This window comes from Ornithorhynchus anatinus, chromosome 5 (assembly GCF_004115215.2).
Source record: "Ornithorhynchus anatinus isolate Pmale09 chromosome 5, mOrnAna1.pri.v4, whole genome shotgun sequence".
Lineage (NCBI taxonomy): Eukaryota > Metazoa > Chordata > Mammalia > Monotremata > Ornithorhynchidae > Ornithorhynchus > Ornithorhynchus anatinus.
Window position 1 is genome coordinate 30,947,683 of NC_041732.1, and position 16,446 is coordinate 30,964,128.

General features: G+C 43.0%; 1 protein-coding gene across 1 annotated transcript in view; it reads right to left on the reverse strand.

Moving 5' to 3' along the window:
- Positions 1 to 16,446, reverse strand: part of CHSY1 (chondroitin sulfate synthase 1) — a 96,515-nt gene that overhangs the window by 66,465 nt on the left and 13,604 nt on the right. Inside the window, exon 2 of the mRNA XM_029065660.2 lies at positions 6,033 to 6,528. Within this exon, the coding sequence (XP_028921493.1) occupies positions 6,033 to 6,528 (496 nt within the window). The remainder of the gene's footprint in view (positions 1 to 6,032; positions 6,529 to 16,446) is intronic.

Consider the following 16,446-nt stretch of genomic DNA (forward strand, 5'->3'; position numbering starts at 1 on the left):
CATCTCCAAGAGGCCTTCCCAGACTTAGGCCCTCCTTTCTTCTACTCCCTCTCCCCTCTACGTCATCCTCACACTTGTACATTTTATTCATCCCACATTTAGTCCCACAGCACTTATGTACATACCTGTAATTTATTTTAATGCCTGTCTTCCTCTCTAGACTGTAAACTCCTTGTGGACAGGGAAGGTGTCTACCAATTCTGCTAGATTGTACTCTCCCAAGCACTTAGTTCAGTGCTATGGACATAGCAAGAGCTCAATAAATGATTGTCCCCCCCTGCCAAAATCTGGAAACATTAGAGTTAATATTTCCACGCTAAAAATCTTAGCTAACAAGGGCATTCCTACTTTTCAGACATCAGCTTCAGGATTTGTGGCAAGATTTTAAGAGAACTCTGGCTAAAAGAATGAAAATTCACATCAGGAATCTAGGTTAGCTTTTAACAGAGGAAATTAGTTGTAACTATTTTGAGCTTCTTAAAGATCAATTAAGCACACTGCAGAACTAAAACCTTGGTTTTTCAAATGGGAGTTGGGGGGAGAAAGCATTTCTGAGCAACTTTCAAAAAGCCACCCATTTCCCGAATGAATGAGTTTCCTTATTTTCCAGGCTTAAAGTCCTCAGATAACTGTACCATTTTCTGTCTTGGCTGTAAAACTGCATTCTTGGGTTTGTATCTTGCACAGAGAAAGTCTTTGCTCTAGTACAGATTAACACCTAGGTTCCAGAAATTTTTCAGAATTCTCTTTTAAAACCGCTTCAACCAGTGGTTATTTAAAATTGTTTCCAGACACTGATGATAAAAAATAAAAGGGAATTTATGAATTTTACTTATTCGTTAAGCCTTTTGGCTTTAGTGCAAGAAGGCTGTCTTTAACTATCCAGAGTCTACTTGGTGCCAGCTTTTCCAGCATGATCTGTTAATCATTCAAGCAACACAAAAGCGAGGAAGGGAATGGAGTTGTAACAAAAAATCTGGAGTCTGAGTACCACTTCTGTAGTATTTTCAGTTCTTCCATAAGATTTTCTGCAGAACATGTTTTGGGTAGAACACTGCTAAACAAGAGCATTCTCCTGACAGCGCACATCTATCTAGACAGAACGTGATTCTGGAAGAAAAGGCATCCTTCCAAATGCCACTTCAGCTCCAACTGTGCTTGTATTCTAACCACCCATCACAGATCTCTGTGAGCCCGTTGCTGGGTAGTGACTGTCTCTATCTGTTGCCGAACTGTAATTTCCAAGCGCTTAGTACAGTGCTCTGCACACAGTAAGAGCTCAATCAGTACGATCTAATGAAGGAATGAATGTATAGACCTCTTAAATCCCGACGCATGGTAATACATATTCACTGTTTCTCCTTCAGCTCTAAAAAAAAAAAAAATTTGGTGCCTCTTCTGCTAGACTGTAAACTTCTTGAGGACAGATGACACATTTTTCCAAGCACTCGGAGCACTGCTCTGCATTATATAAACATTCAATAAGTACTACTGACTGGTTCATGTTAACTTCCCTCCACCTCCCACCACACCCTGGGAGTGGCAAGTGGATTTGGATGAGAGTAATTCATCAACTACCTCCACCCTTAAAGATGATTTTACCCTTATGGCTGGCTCCAATATCTTGCTTCTAATCCTCACTGTATTCTGGGGAGGTGGGGAGAAAAAGGGAAGTGGCCTCCTACTGAATATCTTCCCTTTGCAACCACAAGAGGTAATTAAGGAACTGGGTGATGGGTAGTCTTCCTATGAAAGTTCCTTTCCAGTTACATGCCATAAAGGATTAGTCTTTCCCGATTTGTACAGAACATTATGACTAATTTTAACAGTCTCTTAAAATCAGATTACAGGCATTCAAATTCTTTACAATAAATTCTTTCGCCTGAGCTATGAGGCTCTGTGAGATCTGATAAGATTGGAGGAACTCAATTTTTCAATATATTGCCCTTATAATACTATAAGCTCTTTTAGCTAGAAAAATTGGAAAGCCTAAAGCAAACCAACATACAAAAGCATTTTAAAAGAGTTCTGCGATAACCCAGAGGTTGCTTTCTTGAAGAACCCCACTTCAAGGAAAACACATATCACAATACTACAGTTTGATCGACATGCATTTCTTTCAACCCTGGTCTGAGTTCTATCCAGGGAGATGTATGCTATCATAAGAATGTTTCATTATTCTGCCATCACATTCCATCTAATATGTGTAATGATATCGCAGACTATAGGAGAACTGACTATTGTACAATGACTAACTTGCACCGAAACAGCAAGCTGATGCAAACTGGCCCTATTTTTGCCAGGTACTAATACTTAGCACTAGAAAGAGGCTACATTCTGAAGCTAGATATCACTACTCTCTGAAGATGTTTCGCCCCCGGTCTTTAAAAGCAACCAGTTAAATTGTTTTCATTTTAACTTCCTAGATATGTGGTAAATTGGGCCAGAATATCCTATTTACTTGCGTAATCTCCACCGCATAACATCTCCACTCCGATTTCTGAGGTGGAAATAAAGACTATTTTTTGTACCACATAATTGTAAGCCGTGATAATGGCATGGGTCTGGATAGGAAGAGAAGGGTTAGAACATAATGCTGAAGTAAGTGCTGGGGATAGGAAGAGGGAAGGGGTAGAGACAGGGAGGTGCCAGAAGGAGGGAGTTTCTTTTTTGAAACGGGTGGGCTCTGGCATAGGACGGAGAGATGGGAGTGGGGGCTGATTCACTGAGTGTCTACTGTATGCAGTTCTTGGGAGGGTGCTAAAGTAATAAGAAGCAGTATCAGGGTCCCTCTTACTTTTCCTCTTTTTCCTCTTCTTTTATTCTTCTGCTCCCCTCACTGCTAGATTTAATTCTTATGCCCCCTGTAGGGCAATTATGTGAGTAAATCCCGCCTAATAACGTTTTGCATAAGGTAAGCTTTCTCTGGTTAAGTTTACATCTGTAAAAAGCCCAGTCACGACACCTTTAAATCGAAATGCAATTAAGCAGCTGCCCAACCACCATATGAGCACCTATGTTTTGGGCCCAGGAAGAGGCTGAGAGGTACATCCTTGAAAGGGCAGGGCAATCAGAACAGAAACACTCTTCCAATTATCTGCACCTTTCGCCAAGCTTCTTCCGCTTTACGGCAGACCATCACTTTGGCTTCCAAACCACAGCCTGTTACTGATATTTCACTGATGTGTTGTTATAATTCTTACGGGTAACTCCGATCCAACCCAACAGGCGGAGCACCTCCCATTTGACAAAGTAAGTCGCTCGCCTAATAGGGTGCTCTACTGACATCCACCCGGTGTACTTGATTCTAAATGGTTCTTCAGATCAGGGAAGGCAGAATGGCACTAGCCCAGCCAGAGCTGTCTCCAACTGCAATGGTTTCCACGGAGGAGCAGAAGCTGCTGGGGCCGCATAAGGAGACCACCTGGCACCGGCATCCCCAGAGCGACATCGATCCTTCTCGACGGGTCGGTTCGGATGTCTCCGGGACCACCTGAAAAGGGTATCCATGCGCAGTACTCTACAGATAGCCGCTAGGTCTTCAAACCGGCAGCACCCAGCAAATAATTATCTGGTTGACCGTATATTTTCACGCGTTTGGAGAAAAGTTGTGATTACCTCTGAAGGAACAAAGGTTAAAAAAAAAAACCCACAGGGCTTCTCTTTGGCATAACAGTAATCTATTGCTAGGCTCTAACCCGTAAAATTAAATATGGAAAATACTGCTATAAGCAGCAGCCAGAAATATAGCATTCAGGAGATGGCTGTTCAAAATTGCACATAATCCCCTAAACAGCAGTTGTCATTTGCATTCTTCTATTTTGAAAAATAAGAGTCACTCAGGCATATTTACCTTAACTGCCCATGCATTCGAGGCAAACAAAGAAAATCTGTCATTTATAAGGAGCCAACAGACTATACATGGCAATGTCTCGGAAACTGTCTTACCTCGGTGATTCCTACTGCAACCGAGAACATCCACTTTGCACCTCTACTGCAATCTACTCACTGTACCTCAATCTCATTTTAGTCACTGCCAACCCCTGGCCCATGTCCTGCCCCTGGCCTGAAGCTCCCTCATATCCAATAGACAATCACCCTCCCCACCTTCAAAGCCTTAAGAAAATCACAACTCCTCCAGGAGGCCTTCCCAGACTAAGTCCTCATTTCCCTTACTCCCTGTCCTATGCTGCCCTTGCATTTGGACCTGTATCCTTTATTTACCCCACCCTCAGTTCCTTATGCACTTAGGCATGTATCTGCAATTTATTTTAATGTCTTTCTCCCCCTCTAGACTGCAAGCATGTTGTGGGCAGGGAACGTTTCTACTAACTCTGTTATACTGGACTCTCCCAAAGTGCTTAATATAGTGTTCCGCACACACTAAGCACTCAAAAACATTTGACTGATGCTTGGTAAACAAGAAAATGTAAATTTTGTGGCCCAGGAAATAAGCACATTAAGGAAAAAAACTTAAGACAAAGAACAAGAAAGTGAAAGAACACACACTAACTTCTCTTTGCCAAATTTATTCAAATTAGAGATGACATGTTTAGGCCAGACATTTAATTGGTCATTTCCTTTTCCTGTGTATCTGAGGGGGAAAAAAACCCCTCTCATTTTCAAAAAATACATGCACTCTTTTACAGTCAGTCTGATATTCAGTTAGAAATTCAAGTAAAATCATGGCATTTTCAAAGTTCTAAATATTGGTTATGAACATCATAACGAGAGGAAACGTAAAAAAATAAAGTCAGTTACTCCAAGTGGGAAAAGAAAACAGCAAGAAAACAAAGATACATATTCCAGGACTTTTAAAAGGAACCTGACACACTTACTGTGTTCAAACGGCACTAGGGTAGTTGGAAATAGTCATGTCTTTTATCTTCCTTATGTCTAAGGACGTACGTAAGTCAAAATCATTTAAGAGTTCAAACCCACAGTAAGCAATATGTGCCTCAATACTAGCATGCCCATGCCTTCAACCCTTTCTCTCTCTCTCTCTCACACACACACACAGTGAATTTGTTTTGCAGGCACACAGTTGTTCAGTGTTCCACAGCTCTGCTCTCCCTCTCAGAATCGCAGAAGATGGCTATTTGGAGTTCAGCACGTTAAATCTTTCCTACACTTGACAAAAATCTACTTGGAGCAGCACAATCCCACACCATTGGTACCCAACACTCTGTAGCTCACAATTATTTTTTAAAGTTCAGAACATGAGCCAAGCGATATGAACAACCGGGATTCAAAAATTTTCCAAGCCATCGACGGTACCTCGTAAAACAAGATATATTAGAATAAGCAAGTTTTCAGGGCTGCGGAGAGCGGTTTAGGGATATTGCCAGCTTTGACTTCATCCAGGACTGGGCACCTTCCTGATCCCCTATTTTGAGCCCTTTCAAATTTGGGGAAGAAGGGAGTCGACAATACTCCCAGTGAGCAGGGAGCAGTTAGACGAACACTGTGTGAAAGGCTCAGTGGGATTTGGGGGATAAGACCTGTTTAAAGACACAACCTACCACGCACGACTCTTTCCCACCACTCACCCAAAAGGCTGGGCCCTGACAGGTCTGGCCAGGATTGACTCACGGGGGTTGAGCCCCAGGATTTTAACGACCTCCCACGAAAATTCTTGGGAATTTCATGTAATGTAACAGAGGGTAAGGAGAATTCATGTAATGTAACTGACAGGGTAAGGAGACAGTGATGACTCTTGTAAATTTGATAGCTCATAACCACACGCGACTTGTAAAAGCACGATGCACTAACCACAAGTGTGACAAACAGGAAGCGAGGGGAAGCGTAGAGGGGTCTCGATTCAGCTACTGGAAACGATCAGACTGAAAAGCGTCCCGAAAGCTGAGCGGTAAGGGATCGTGTCAGTGATTTTTACAATAGTAAAAAAGGACCCCCACGGGGGAGGTTGGACCCTTTCCCACCTTACTTCCACACTAATCTAGACTGTCAGTGTCGCTTTTAAACTCCAGTTGCCTAGATACATCCTTTGCTTCCCCGGTGATTTTTCTTACCTCGTAAGACCAGACGCACTGCACTCCCGCAAACCTCCGCACGCATCTCCCCACTTCCACGTCCTCATGGGTGGTGTACATTTCTCGCAGACACTCTCCAATGTGGGGGACCATTCTCCGCAGCACCTCACGGCTCATGATCACACCGGGCCCGCCCATGCAGAAGTTCTCGCCAGGTTCCAGCGCCAGCTTTCCCATCTCCTCCGTGGTGCCCAGCCCCGTCTGTCCAAGGAAGAGGGGTTCGCTACTATTCAGACTTCTCAGAAAATTCTCCAGCCGGTCCCCTTTGATGTAGACGTCGTCGTCGGCTCTCATAAACCATTCGAACTTGTCCAGGTAGTGGTCGTGCATGTACTTGAGCATCATGAAGGACTTCTTCTGGGGTGGGTAGGAGTCATCGACACCTTGTAGGGGCACGATAGGGATCGGAATAGATGTGTCCGAACCTTCACTGGAGAAGAATTCAACTTTCCCAGGGATAGTCTTGGACCAGGTTCTAAAATTAAAACACACACCGGTTAGAGCTAATCGAGAAGAAATCGGGTTTCATTTTAACCAGTGCCCGCTTCACATTATCGTTAGCCAGCACCAATCTCATTTTAGACAACAGATAGTTTACTTTCATTATCCAACTCCATAAGCACCCGTAAGTCGATACACGTATGCCATTTCGGCATCTTCAGGGAGGCTGCTGAAAGTCTCATAGTTTCTTTGGTTATCTTCCCTCTATACTGTCCCGCATTCTTCCGACCTCTTCCCAGCTATCGGGAGAAAAATGAAAATGCAAAGCTCCATTTATCATGATTATTATTTATTAGGCTCCTTCTGGATGTTGAGCCCTGTACTAAAAGCTTGGGAATTGACAAAATATGCATTTCTCTTCAACAATAAGCTACGCCATTCACAAAATAAAAATTATGATTGTGATGATAGGGCAGAGGGAGCGTGGAAGTGAGGAGGAAGGACCTAAGTTGCGGAGAAAATCCTACCCTGGATGGTGCCATGGAGCCTGGTAAAGGTGCTCACTTAAATCACCTCACTGCAGTTTTAAGATATAAAGGAAACCTTGTTGGTGAGACTTGGGACTAACAACTGTTTATTTTTTTCATTTTCATTATACATCAAAGAATATACGCGGCTGCTGAAATGAAACGGTAACAAACGTGAACGCGAATTAGACCTTCCTAGTGCCCAAACTTACTCCCTGAAAGGAAATTACACACTTTGGAAAGAGCATCAACTCCTTCAGACCACCAGGAGACCACTTAGTGCAACATTCTAAGAGCACAAGGAATAGAACAATGAACTAATTGATCTATTGGTGTGCAATCTCCTCCAAAGAATGCCTGACACAACCAGGCAGTAACATTAGGCAGCGGGAGGACAACACTTTAAATCGTGTGTCACTTGGAAGATCTATTTAGAGCTTTCCAATGAGAAGCATCATGGCCTAGCGGAAAGAGCATGGGCCTGGGAGTCTCAGGACGTGGTTTCTCATCCCAGCTCGGCCAACTGCTCACTGTGTGACCTTGAGCAAATTACAACTTGTGTGTGCCTCAGCTTCCTTAACTGTAAAATGAGGGCTAAATACCTCTTCTCCCTCCTACTTAGACTGTGAGCCCCATGTGGGGCAGGAACTGTGTCCAACCTGATTGACTTGTATCCATTCCAGTGCTGAGAACAGTGTTTGACACTTGGTAAGTATTTAAATGTAATAATAATAAAAAACAAAAAAAATTGAATACCAAAACCCACACGAAGATATACCCATATTATGACATCCTGGAAGAGCATTTTAAACTGCATAAAAAGATGGAATTTGGGGGAATGCCAAATATTTTTATTCATAGGCAAACCACTTTTTAGAATCTGATGAAAGAATATTCTGGAGAAGCAAAGGAGTGCCTTACATATGAAGCATTAGGGGACTTCTCACCAAAATTCAGTCCAAAAAATAGAGTTATGAGAAAGAATCTGTACATTATAGGAATTTTAAATTTCAAATTTCTAACATAAAGTTTATTAAGCTAGAAAAATTAAATTAACAGCCAAGAATAACTGTTACTACTCTTACCGCATGATTTGGCTGTAAAATACAATTACATTGACGTCTAAATGATAATTTTCTTTAAAACGTCAAAATCAAATTTAGCCATAGCATTGCATTCATTAAAGGTTCAAATACTGCCAAACCATTGAAAGACCTCATAGGAATTTATTATCAATTCAGTCACCGATGAAGTAATTAATGCCTAAATTATGACTGAAAAACTGCACCCAGTCTAGAAAGAGAAACCAATGAATTTACAAGACAGACAACTAAACCTCAAGTCTTCGGTAATGGGCGTCTGTAATTTTCTGGTTACTCCACCCTAAGTATGGATCACCTCTTCCTTTTTAGTTCAATATCCATAGAGGGGAAAAAAAAAAAAATCACATACTGTCTGCTTCTCTTTCCTGTATGCCTTGTGGGTTGAGGGGAAAAATCTCATTATAAAGCAAAAAAACTCACTCTGAAGAATTTTTTTAACTACAATATTTTTAAAGCAAATCATAACCACATTTATATAGCTTAAGGCTAAGGTAAATTTTAAAACCAAACTTCTAAGTCTGAATATATTATCTTTTAGTGGTTCTGTCAAGAGAATTGATCAAAGTAATATAGCTTCACCTGCTTTACAAAGCAAGTAACTGTTCAACACTATTACTTATCGAATTCAAAATCGATTTCCAAACTCATTCCAGTTCACCATAACAATTTTTGTCCCATTAACCTTTTTTTTTTTTAAAAAATTTCATTTGTCTTGGCTGATGTTCCTTGGATTTTTAGTTTAGTTTTACCTGAAATCATATTATAGGAATGATGCATCTGTGGAAATTATGAAGTTAAGTTTTCTAGGGTGGAGAAGATCATATAAAAAGAGGTTGGTCAGCAACCTCACGTATTAGGTGTGAGGGGTGCAGGGTTGGCTTAGTAGGCTTTGGTGACTAGCTGAGAGAGCTAGAGACTTTACCGTAGCCTTGCCTCCTGAAAAAAAAAAACCAAAACCCAAAAAACGGGTTTCAGAAAAAATGACTGAGTGGAACTGATTTCCTTCCTCCTCTCAGGCGTCCAATGCTCTCACAAATCCACCTTATCTTCATGTTGAAGTAGGACTGGTATAAATGGCCAACGCTCATGGAATCAATCATTTACTGAGCATTAACTGTGTGCAGAGCACTGCCTTAAGTGCCTGGGAAAGTACAATACAATGCAGTTGGTAGGCAACTCCCTGCCCACAACGAGCTCACCATCTAGAGGGGGAGACAGACAATAATATAAACAGTTTACAGATATGTAAGTAAATGCTGTAGGGCTGAGGGAGGGGTGAATAAAGGGTGCAAATCTAAAGCGCAAAGGCGACGTAGAAGGGCGTGGGATGAAAAAGAGGGCTTTGCCCGGGAAGCCTTCTTGGAAGAGATGTGCTTTCAATAAGGTTTTGAAGGTGGAAAGAGCGACTGTCTGTCGGACATGAAGAGGCAGCTCCAGGCCAGAGGCAGGGCGTGAGTGAGAGGTCAGCGGAGAGATAGAGATCGAGGCACAGTGAGTAGGTTGGCATTAGAGAAGCAAAGTGTGTGTGTTGGGTGGTAGGGAGGGGAGGTAGGATGGGGGTAAGGTGATCGAGTGCCGTAGAGCTGATGGTAAGGAGTTTCTGTTTGATGAGGAGGTGGATGGGCAGCCATTGGAGGAACCCGTGAACATCCAGGGTGCTTGACCACTGTCGACATTTCAGAGGCAACCAAACTACAGTGGTTCAGAGGGCAACTGCAAGTCTCCATCTCCGTCCTGGGCTCTCTCCTCCTCTCATCTGATGCTCGATCTCTCTCCTAAGACTTCAGCTTTGTGCAAGACACAGCCACTCAAAGGATAGGCTAATTGGTAGGTTTCTTTTAATTAATTTCAAAAATACAAGAACACTTCCGCCTAGGTACGCCTCGTCCGCTCCTCGGCACCTTGCTTCTTCCCTCGGTGACTCCCATACTTGCATCCCCCGCTGACTGTATTCCAAACCTTCAACTCCCACATGGAGACCCAAGCGTCCTTCCCGCCTCTCTCCATAAACCCTTAATGATCTCTCACCAACTATTTTTTTGGCAAGTTCACACCTGTTGGTTTTTATTTTACCCAAATCCCTCTGTTCTCTCTTCACCACCTTACTACCCCTTTCTTCCTCTTCCTTCCCAGTTGTCTCTCAGGAAGTCTCCTATTTGCCTTCTAAATCTACCCCCTACTATATCTTTACTCCTCTCACCTCCTTTACAGACATTTACTTCCACTTTCCTCTCCTGTCTTACTACCTTCAACTTCTCTCTCAGAAGGCTACTGCCCAATTAAACTTCAAACGTGTTTATCTCCTCTACACCAAAACGCCTTCTCTGGAGCCCAGGTCTACCTCCAACTATCGACCCTTTCCCGCTCCTGTTCTTATCCTAACTCCCTGAATGGGTTGCATACACTCACTTTCTTCACTCCCTCTCCACCAATTCTCTTCCTCACCCCCACCCCATTCCAAGGTGACTCTCCAAAGTCACCAATGACCACAAAGCCAAGTTCAAAGGACTCCACTCTGTTCTCATCCCCCCTCGTCTCCTCTCAGTTGTCCTCAACCCTACTGGCGGCACCAAACACAAACTGCAAGACCGCTTCTCCGCCTCATCCGAAAGCGACTGTAACAGTAGTAGCATTTACTAAGTGCTTACTGCGTGCGGAGCGCTATACGGAGCATGAGGACGAAATCCAGAGATGGGAATTAGGCAAGGCACTCTGAGGACTCGTAATCTAAGAGGTATTAAAGGCTGTTGACTAAAATCCCTCTAAAATCTCTGTCTCTTCTATCTCATTGTGATCCCTGACATGGGATTTTTAATCCAAAGAATCTTAGCAATTGGAGTTAAGATTCTGGCCTTAATGGCAGCAGTGACAGAGAAAGGAGTCCCAGCTGCCAATAAGGCTTGAATCTTAACTCTAACTGCTAAATTTTTTGGATTAAAAATCCTTGCCTATATTTTCATGAAAGTAGATGAACACTTAAATCAAAAAGACTATACTGCCAGAGCTCTAAAGGTTCTAGAATGAATCCCAGTGAATAATATATATAAACCTATGGGAAAAGTTACCCCCAGTACAGCTATTAGTCAAACATCCATTTTGAGACGCATATTACGGTCAGTCAACTGTTCAATCTGATGTCATCCTTTCACACTATTGCCTATTTTGACCTTACCCTTTCTCCTGCTCCCACCCTTGATAAACTTGTGTTTGTCAGTCTCCCGCACTATGCTGCAAATTTCTCGAGGGAAGGAATCACCCCATAATTTACATGAGAACTTACTTTGTGCAGAGCGCTCTACTGGGCGCTTGGGAGAGTTCAATACAGTAGAATTGGTAGAAACGATCCCAGCCTTCAAAGAGCTTACAATCTAGTGAGTGTGACTTTTACCCTAATGTATCCTCTCAAGCACTTAAGAAATATGTTCCTCAATAAGAAATCACTCAAGAAATCCCACTGGTTGATTGGGGTGGGCAGTTGCTACATATGTGCACATGCCTGTCCACTTTTGTCATTTACCTTCTTGATGCCTTTGGTTATCTTTCTGTCTCACCAATTTTGCTCTGTGGTTTGCTCCCTGACACTTAGCCCAGCGGTAGCAACTCAATTGACCATGATGAACGGGAAACTACCTGAGTAAAACACTAAAACGAAATAGAAGAATGGTTGAGGGGAGAAGCTTCCTATTTCAAATCAAAACCTACTTTTCCCTTGGGGCTTACTGGTAAATAGAAACCACTTTTTAAAGAACATTCTTGTTCAATCATTCATTCAACTGTACTTTTTGAGCGCTTACTGTGTGTCAAGCACTGTACAAAGCTTATACCTGTTCTTGTAGAATCATCTTCATCTTATTTCTCTCACATCCCAAGATGTAGCAGTTACATTAAGTGATTCTTAAATGAATATAAACAACTTTTAAATATTTTCTGAATGCAAAATAGGATATTTCTAGCCCATAAAAACATATCCGAAAAAGAAATTTGGTAAAATTATTTTTAAAAAGAGGAATTCTCACTTATATTCTTTACTATTCTGAGTCCAAAGAAAGGGCCTGAAAAGGATCATCGTCCCAGAATATAATAAAGTTATCTTTTGTAAACTAATTTTAAAAAAAATCTTTGATTTTTTATTTGAATATAGTTTCTTCACAGAGAAAAGTAAAGTCTTTGTTGTGTCTCAACAAGGGAAGCTATTCCCTTTGTAAAATTTAATTTCTTTCTCAATGAATGCGAGAGAAAATGGCCCCTAGGCCAAAAATGGCAGTGTGTTAGCACATCACCTGCTGCTTTTCATACTGAGAGATTTAATAGCACTGGTCACCTAGGGGAGCATAATTTACTACAACCAATTCTCAATTAGCTGTAGTAATGAAGGGCAGGCAGAGTCCTGCCTAAACACATTGGGAGGAATAGGAGTGGGAGAATGCCTTTGAAGCATGAGTTTTAAATGTGCAGATAATACTACCAAAAGATTCACTGGTAATTTCAAGCTTCCCTTCCATCTAGGCTTTTCTTAAAATCAGAGAAGGTTGCAGAGACGCTGATCATGCCCATAGCAAACAAGAAATTCTATAATGCAAACTCCATTACATGATGTTGCTAAACCCATTCCAAATGTCTTGAGACATTTTTAGATCTTTAATGTTCTATTTCAAGGTTGTGCCATAATTTAGCGTGTCTGTTCGTGCAGTTTAACTTCACTTTTCTTACAGCAATCATCACATACTTACTACATATTAACCATGGGGTAGATACGAATCCATCACATTGGATCACATTCCTGATCCATACGTGGCTTACGATCCGCTTTATCCCCATTTTACAGATGAGTAAACTGAGGCCCAAGGGTGGGGTGGCTTGTCCACGGTCACACAGAAGGCTAGTGACAGAGCTGGCGCTAGAACCCAGGTTTGCTGACTCCCAGACAGTGCTCTTTCCCCTAAACCATGTGGGCCTCAATCTTTCACAAACAAACAGCAGATAATTTGACCACGGAAGTTTCATGAAGGGATGCTGGATTTTACATTTCAAGAGTGAACATGTATAATCTTTCAATTTGGTACTGAAAAAAGTTACCCTTAAAATGACTGATTTTAATTATTTTAAACCATTAAAGACACGCATACATATTAAGAGACAGGGTCCACTCACGCCAAAACACATACCTATCCCTGGAAATCCAAAAAATGAATGAATGGAAGAGCTAGCTTTCCCAGTTCTTTAAGTATATAACAGTAATGGAGTAAGAAGGTATTTTGTAATTCTGAATAACTGATTGAAAGCCTATCACATTACCATACTGCATTCATGGAGAAGCAGCATGGTATAGTGGGCAGAGCCCGGGCCTGAGAGTCAGAAGGCCATGGGTTCTAATCCCAGCTCCGCCACCTGTCTGCTGTGTGACGGTGGGCAAGTCACTTCACTTCTCGGGGCCTCAGTTCCTTCATTTGTAAAATGGGAATTGAGACTGTGAGCCCCAAGTGGGACAGGGACTGTGTCCAACTCGATTTGCTTGTATCCACCCTAGGGCTTAGTACAGTGCCTGGCACCGAGTAAGCTCTTAAATACCACAATTATTATTATACATTCCCATGTGGGGAAGAGTTAAGTACTGACTGAAGCACGACCCACCACACAAACCAATTCTCCCCAGAACTCATTCATTCATTCAATAGTATTTATTGAGCGCTTACTATGTGCAGAACACTGTACTAAGCGCTTGGAATGTACAATTCGGCAACAGATAGAGACTGTCCCTGCCCACTGACGAGCTTACAGTCTAATCGGGGGAGACAGACAGACAAAACCAATAGCAATAAATAGAATCAAGGGGATGGACATCTCATTAACAGAATAAGTAAGGTAATAAAAATATATACAAATGAGCAGACGAGCACAGTGCTAAGGGGAGGGGAGGGGAAGGGAGAGGAGGAGGAACAGAGGGAAAGGAGGGGAAAAGGGGGCTTAGCTGAGGGGAGGTGAAGGGGGGGATAGAGAGGCAGCAGAGGGAGCAGAGGGAAAAGGGGAAGCTCGGTCTGGGAAGGCCTCATGGAGGAGGTGAGCTCTCAGTAGGGCTTTGAAGAGGGGAAGAGAGTTAGTTTGGCAGAGATGAGGAGGGAGGGCATTGCAGGACAGCGGGAGGACGTGACCCAGGGGTCGACGGCGGGATAGGCGTGAACGGGGGACGGTGAGGAGGTGGGCGGCAGAGGAGCGGCGCGTGCGGGGTGGGCAGTAGAAAGAGAGAAGGGAGGGGAGGTAGGAGGGGGCAAGGTGATGGACAGCCTTGAAGCCTAGAGTGAGGAGTTTTTGTTTTGTGCAGAGGTCGACAGGGAACCACTGGAGGTTTTTAAGAAGGGGAGTGACAGGCCCAGAGCGTTTCTGCAGGAAGATGAGCAGGGCAGCGGAGTGAAGAATAGACTAGAGCGGGGAGAGACAGGAGGAAGGGAGATCAGAGAGAAGGCTGACACAATAATCCAGTCGCGATATTATGAGAGCCTGTACAGGTAAAATAGCCGTTTGGGTGGAGAGGAAAGGGCGGAACTCCACATCGACAACCCCCTTCTAGTCCCTCTCTTTTTTCCAATGTAAAAGCCAACCTGTGGAGACTTGCACCTCTGGGACTCCAAACATTCACTCCATTCACTCCTCCCTATAAGTTCCCTTCGGTCAATCAATCCATCCATCAGTGATATTTTTTGAGCACTGAGTACACAGCTTTGTAGTCGGCGCTTGGACGAGTACAATATAACAGTTGTGATACTCTGGCCATACTGAAAAGATGTCAGAAGAAGAGAGGAATGGAGTGGCAGTACATTCCAAAATGCACTACACTCTTCCTCAGGTGAACTTGGACACGATACTATATTGTGCATTAGGGAGAAGACTTTTTTGGGGGGCCGGGTGGGGAGAGACAGTATTTCTCTCCCTCAATATAAGCATAGGTGTCTCTAAATGGATCTAAAACAGTCCCTTCTCTCTCTAAGCGGGGGTGGGGAGGGAAAGGGTGTGACCCTGAAAAGGTATTTTTAGCAAAATGAAAAAAGGATGCTTCAACATTCATTCAGTCGTATTTATTGAGCACTTACTGGGTGCAGCACTGAACTAAGCGCTTGAAAGTGTACAATATAATAAGCACACAGCAAGCTTACAGTCTCGAGGGGGAGACAGTCATTCATATAAAGATAAGTTCATATGTGCTGTGGGGCTGGGAAGGGGGGGGGATGAATAAAGGGAGCAAGTCAGAGCGAGGCAGAAGGGAATGGGAGAAGAGGAAAGGAGGGCTCAGTCAATGGTGAGGAGTGTTTGTTTGATGCAGAGGTGGATGGGCAACCCGGAGTTTCCTGAGGAGTGGGAACATGTCCTGAATGTTTCGGGAGAAAAACGATCCGGGCGGCAGAGTGAAGAATGGACTGGAGTTGGGAGAGACAAGGAGGCTGACAGAGTACTAATAAATACGGTACTTTTTATGTGCTGCGTGCCAAGTACCTTTCTAAGTGCCGGAATCAAGGTGGGATAGGATAAGTGATCGGACTAATGCGGTAGCAGTTTGGAAGGAGAGGAGAGGGTGGATTTTAGCCATGTTGTGAAGGGGGAACTGACCGGGTTTACCGAGGGACTGAACGTGTGGGTTGAATGATAGAGAGGAGTCAAGGATAACGTCAAGGTTAAGGGCTTTTGAGACAAAGGATGGTGATGCCAACTACAGTGGTGAGAAAGTCAGGGGGAGGGCAGGGTTTGGGTGGGAAGACAAGGATTTCTGTTTATTTTCACATCTAAACCATTTAATGGGTTACTTTTTGAGACTTAGCAAAAAGAGTGCAACCATAAAACACCTCTAGAGTTAAACATTAGGGGAGATCTTGCAAATGGCTGGGTTATCTGGGGCCGAACTGTACACCCCAAGCGCTTAGTCCAGTGCTCAGCGCATAGTAAGCGCTCAATACGATTGAATGAATGGATCTGGGGGGAATGAAGCCGCATTCGTATGGTGCTTTTAATAAGGGGCAATTATGTTAAACAAATGACTTGAAAAAGAGAAGCTTCCTGGCAGAATCAAACTAAAGGATAAATCGAGTCACCTTGAAAAACGAAAAACCATGCAAAATATTTTGGTTTCTCCTGAATTTCCCTCCTACTTCTAGCTCTGCCTAGTGGGTCATTTAGTAAATTAAAAAACAAACAGTAAAACAACTGTATTTTCTATTTCTATCTCTGTAAATAGTTACACTCAGGGAGGAGAATGATTCTTTGTCTTCATTTCACAGTTCAACGGCAGTTTTGCTTTGAAGTAAGACCAGTTGTGGACAATCGTTTGTTCCAAAG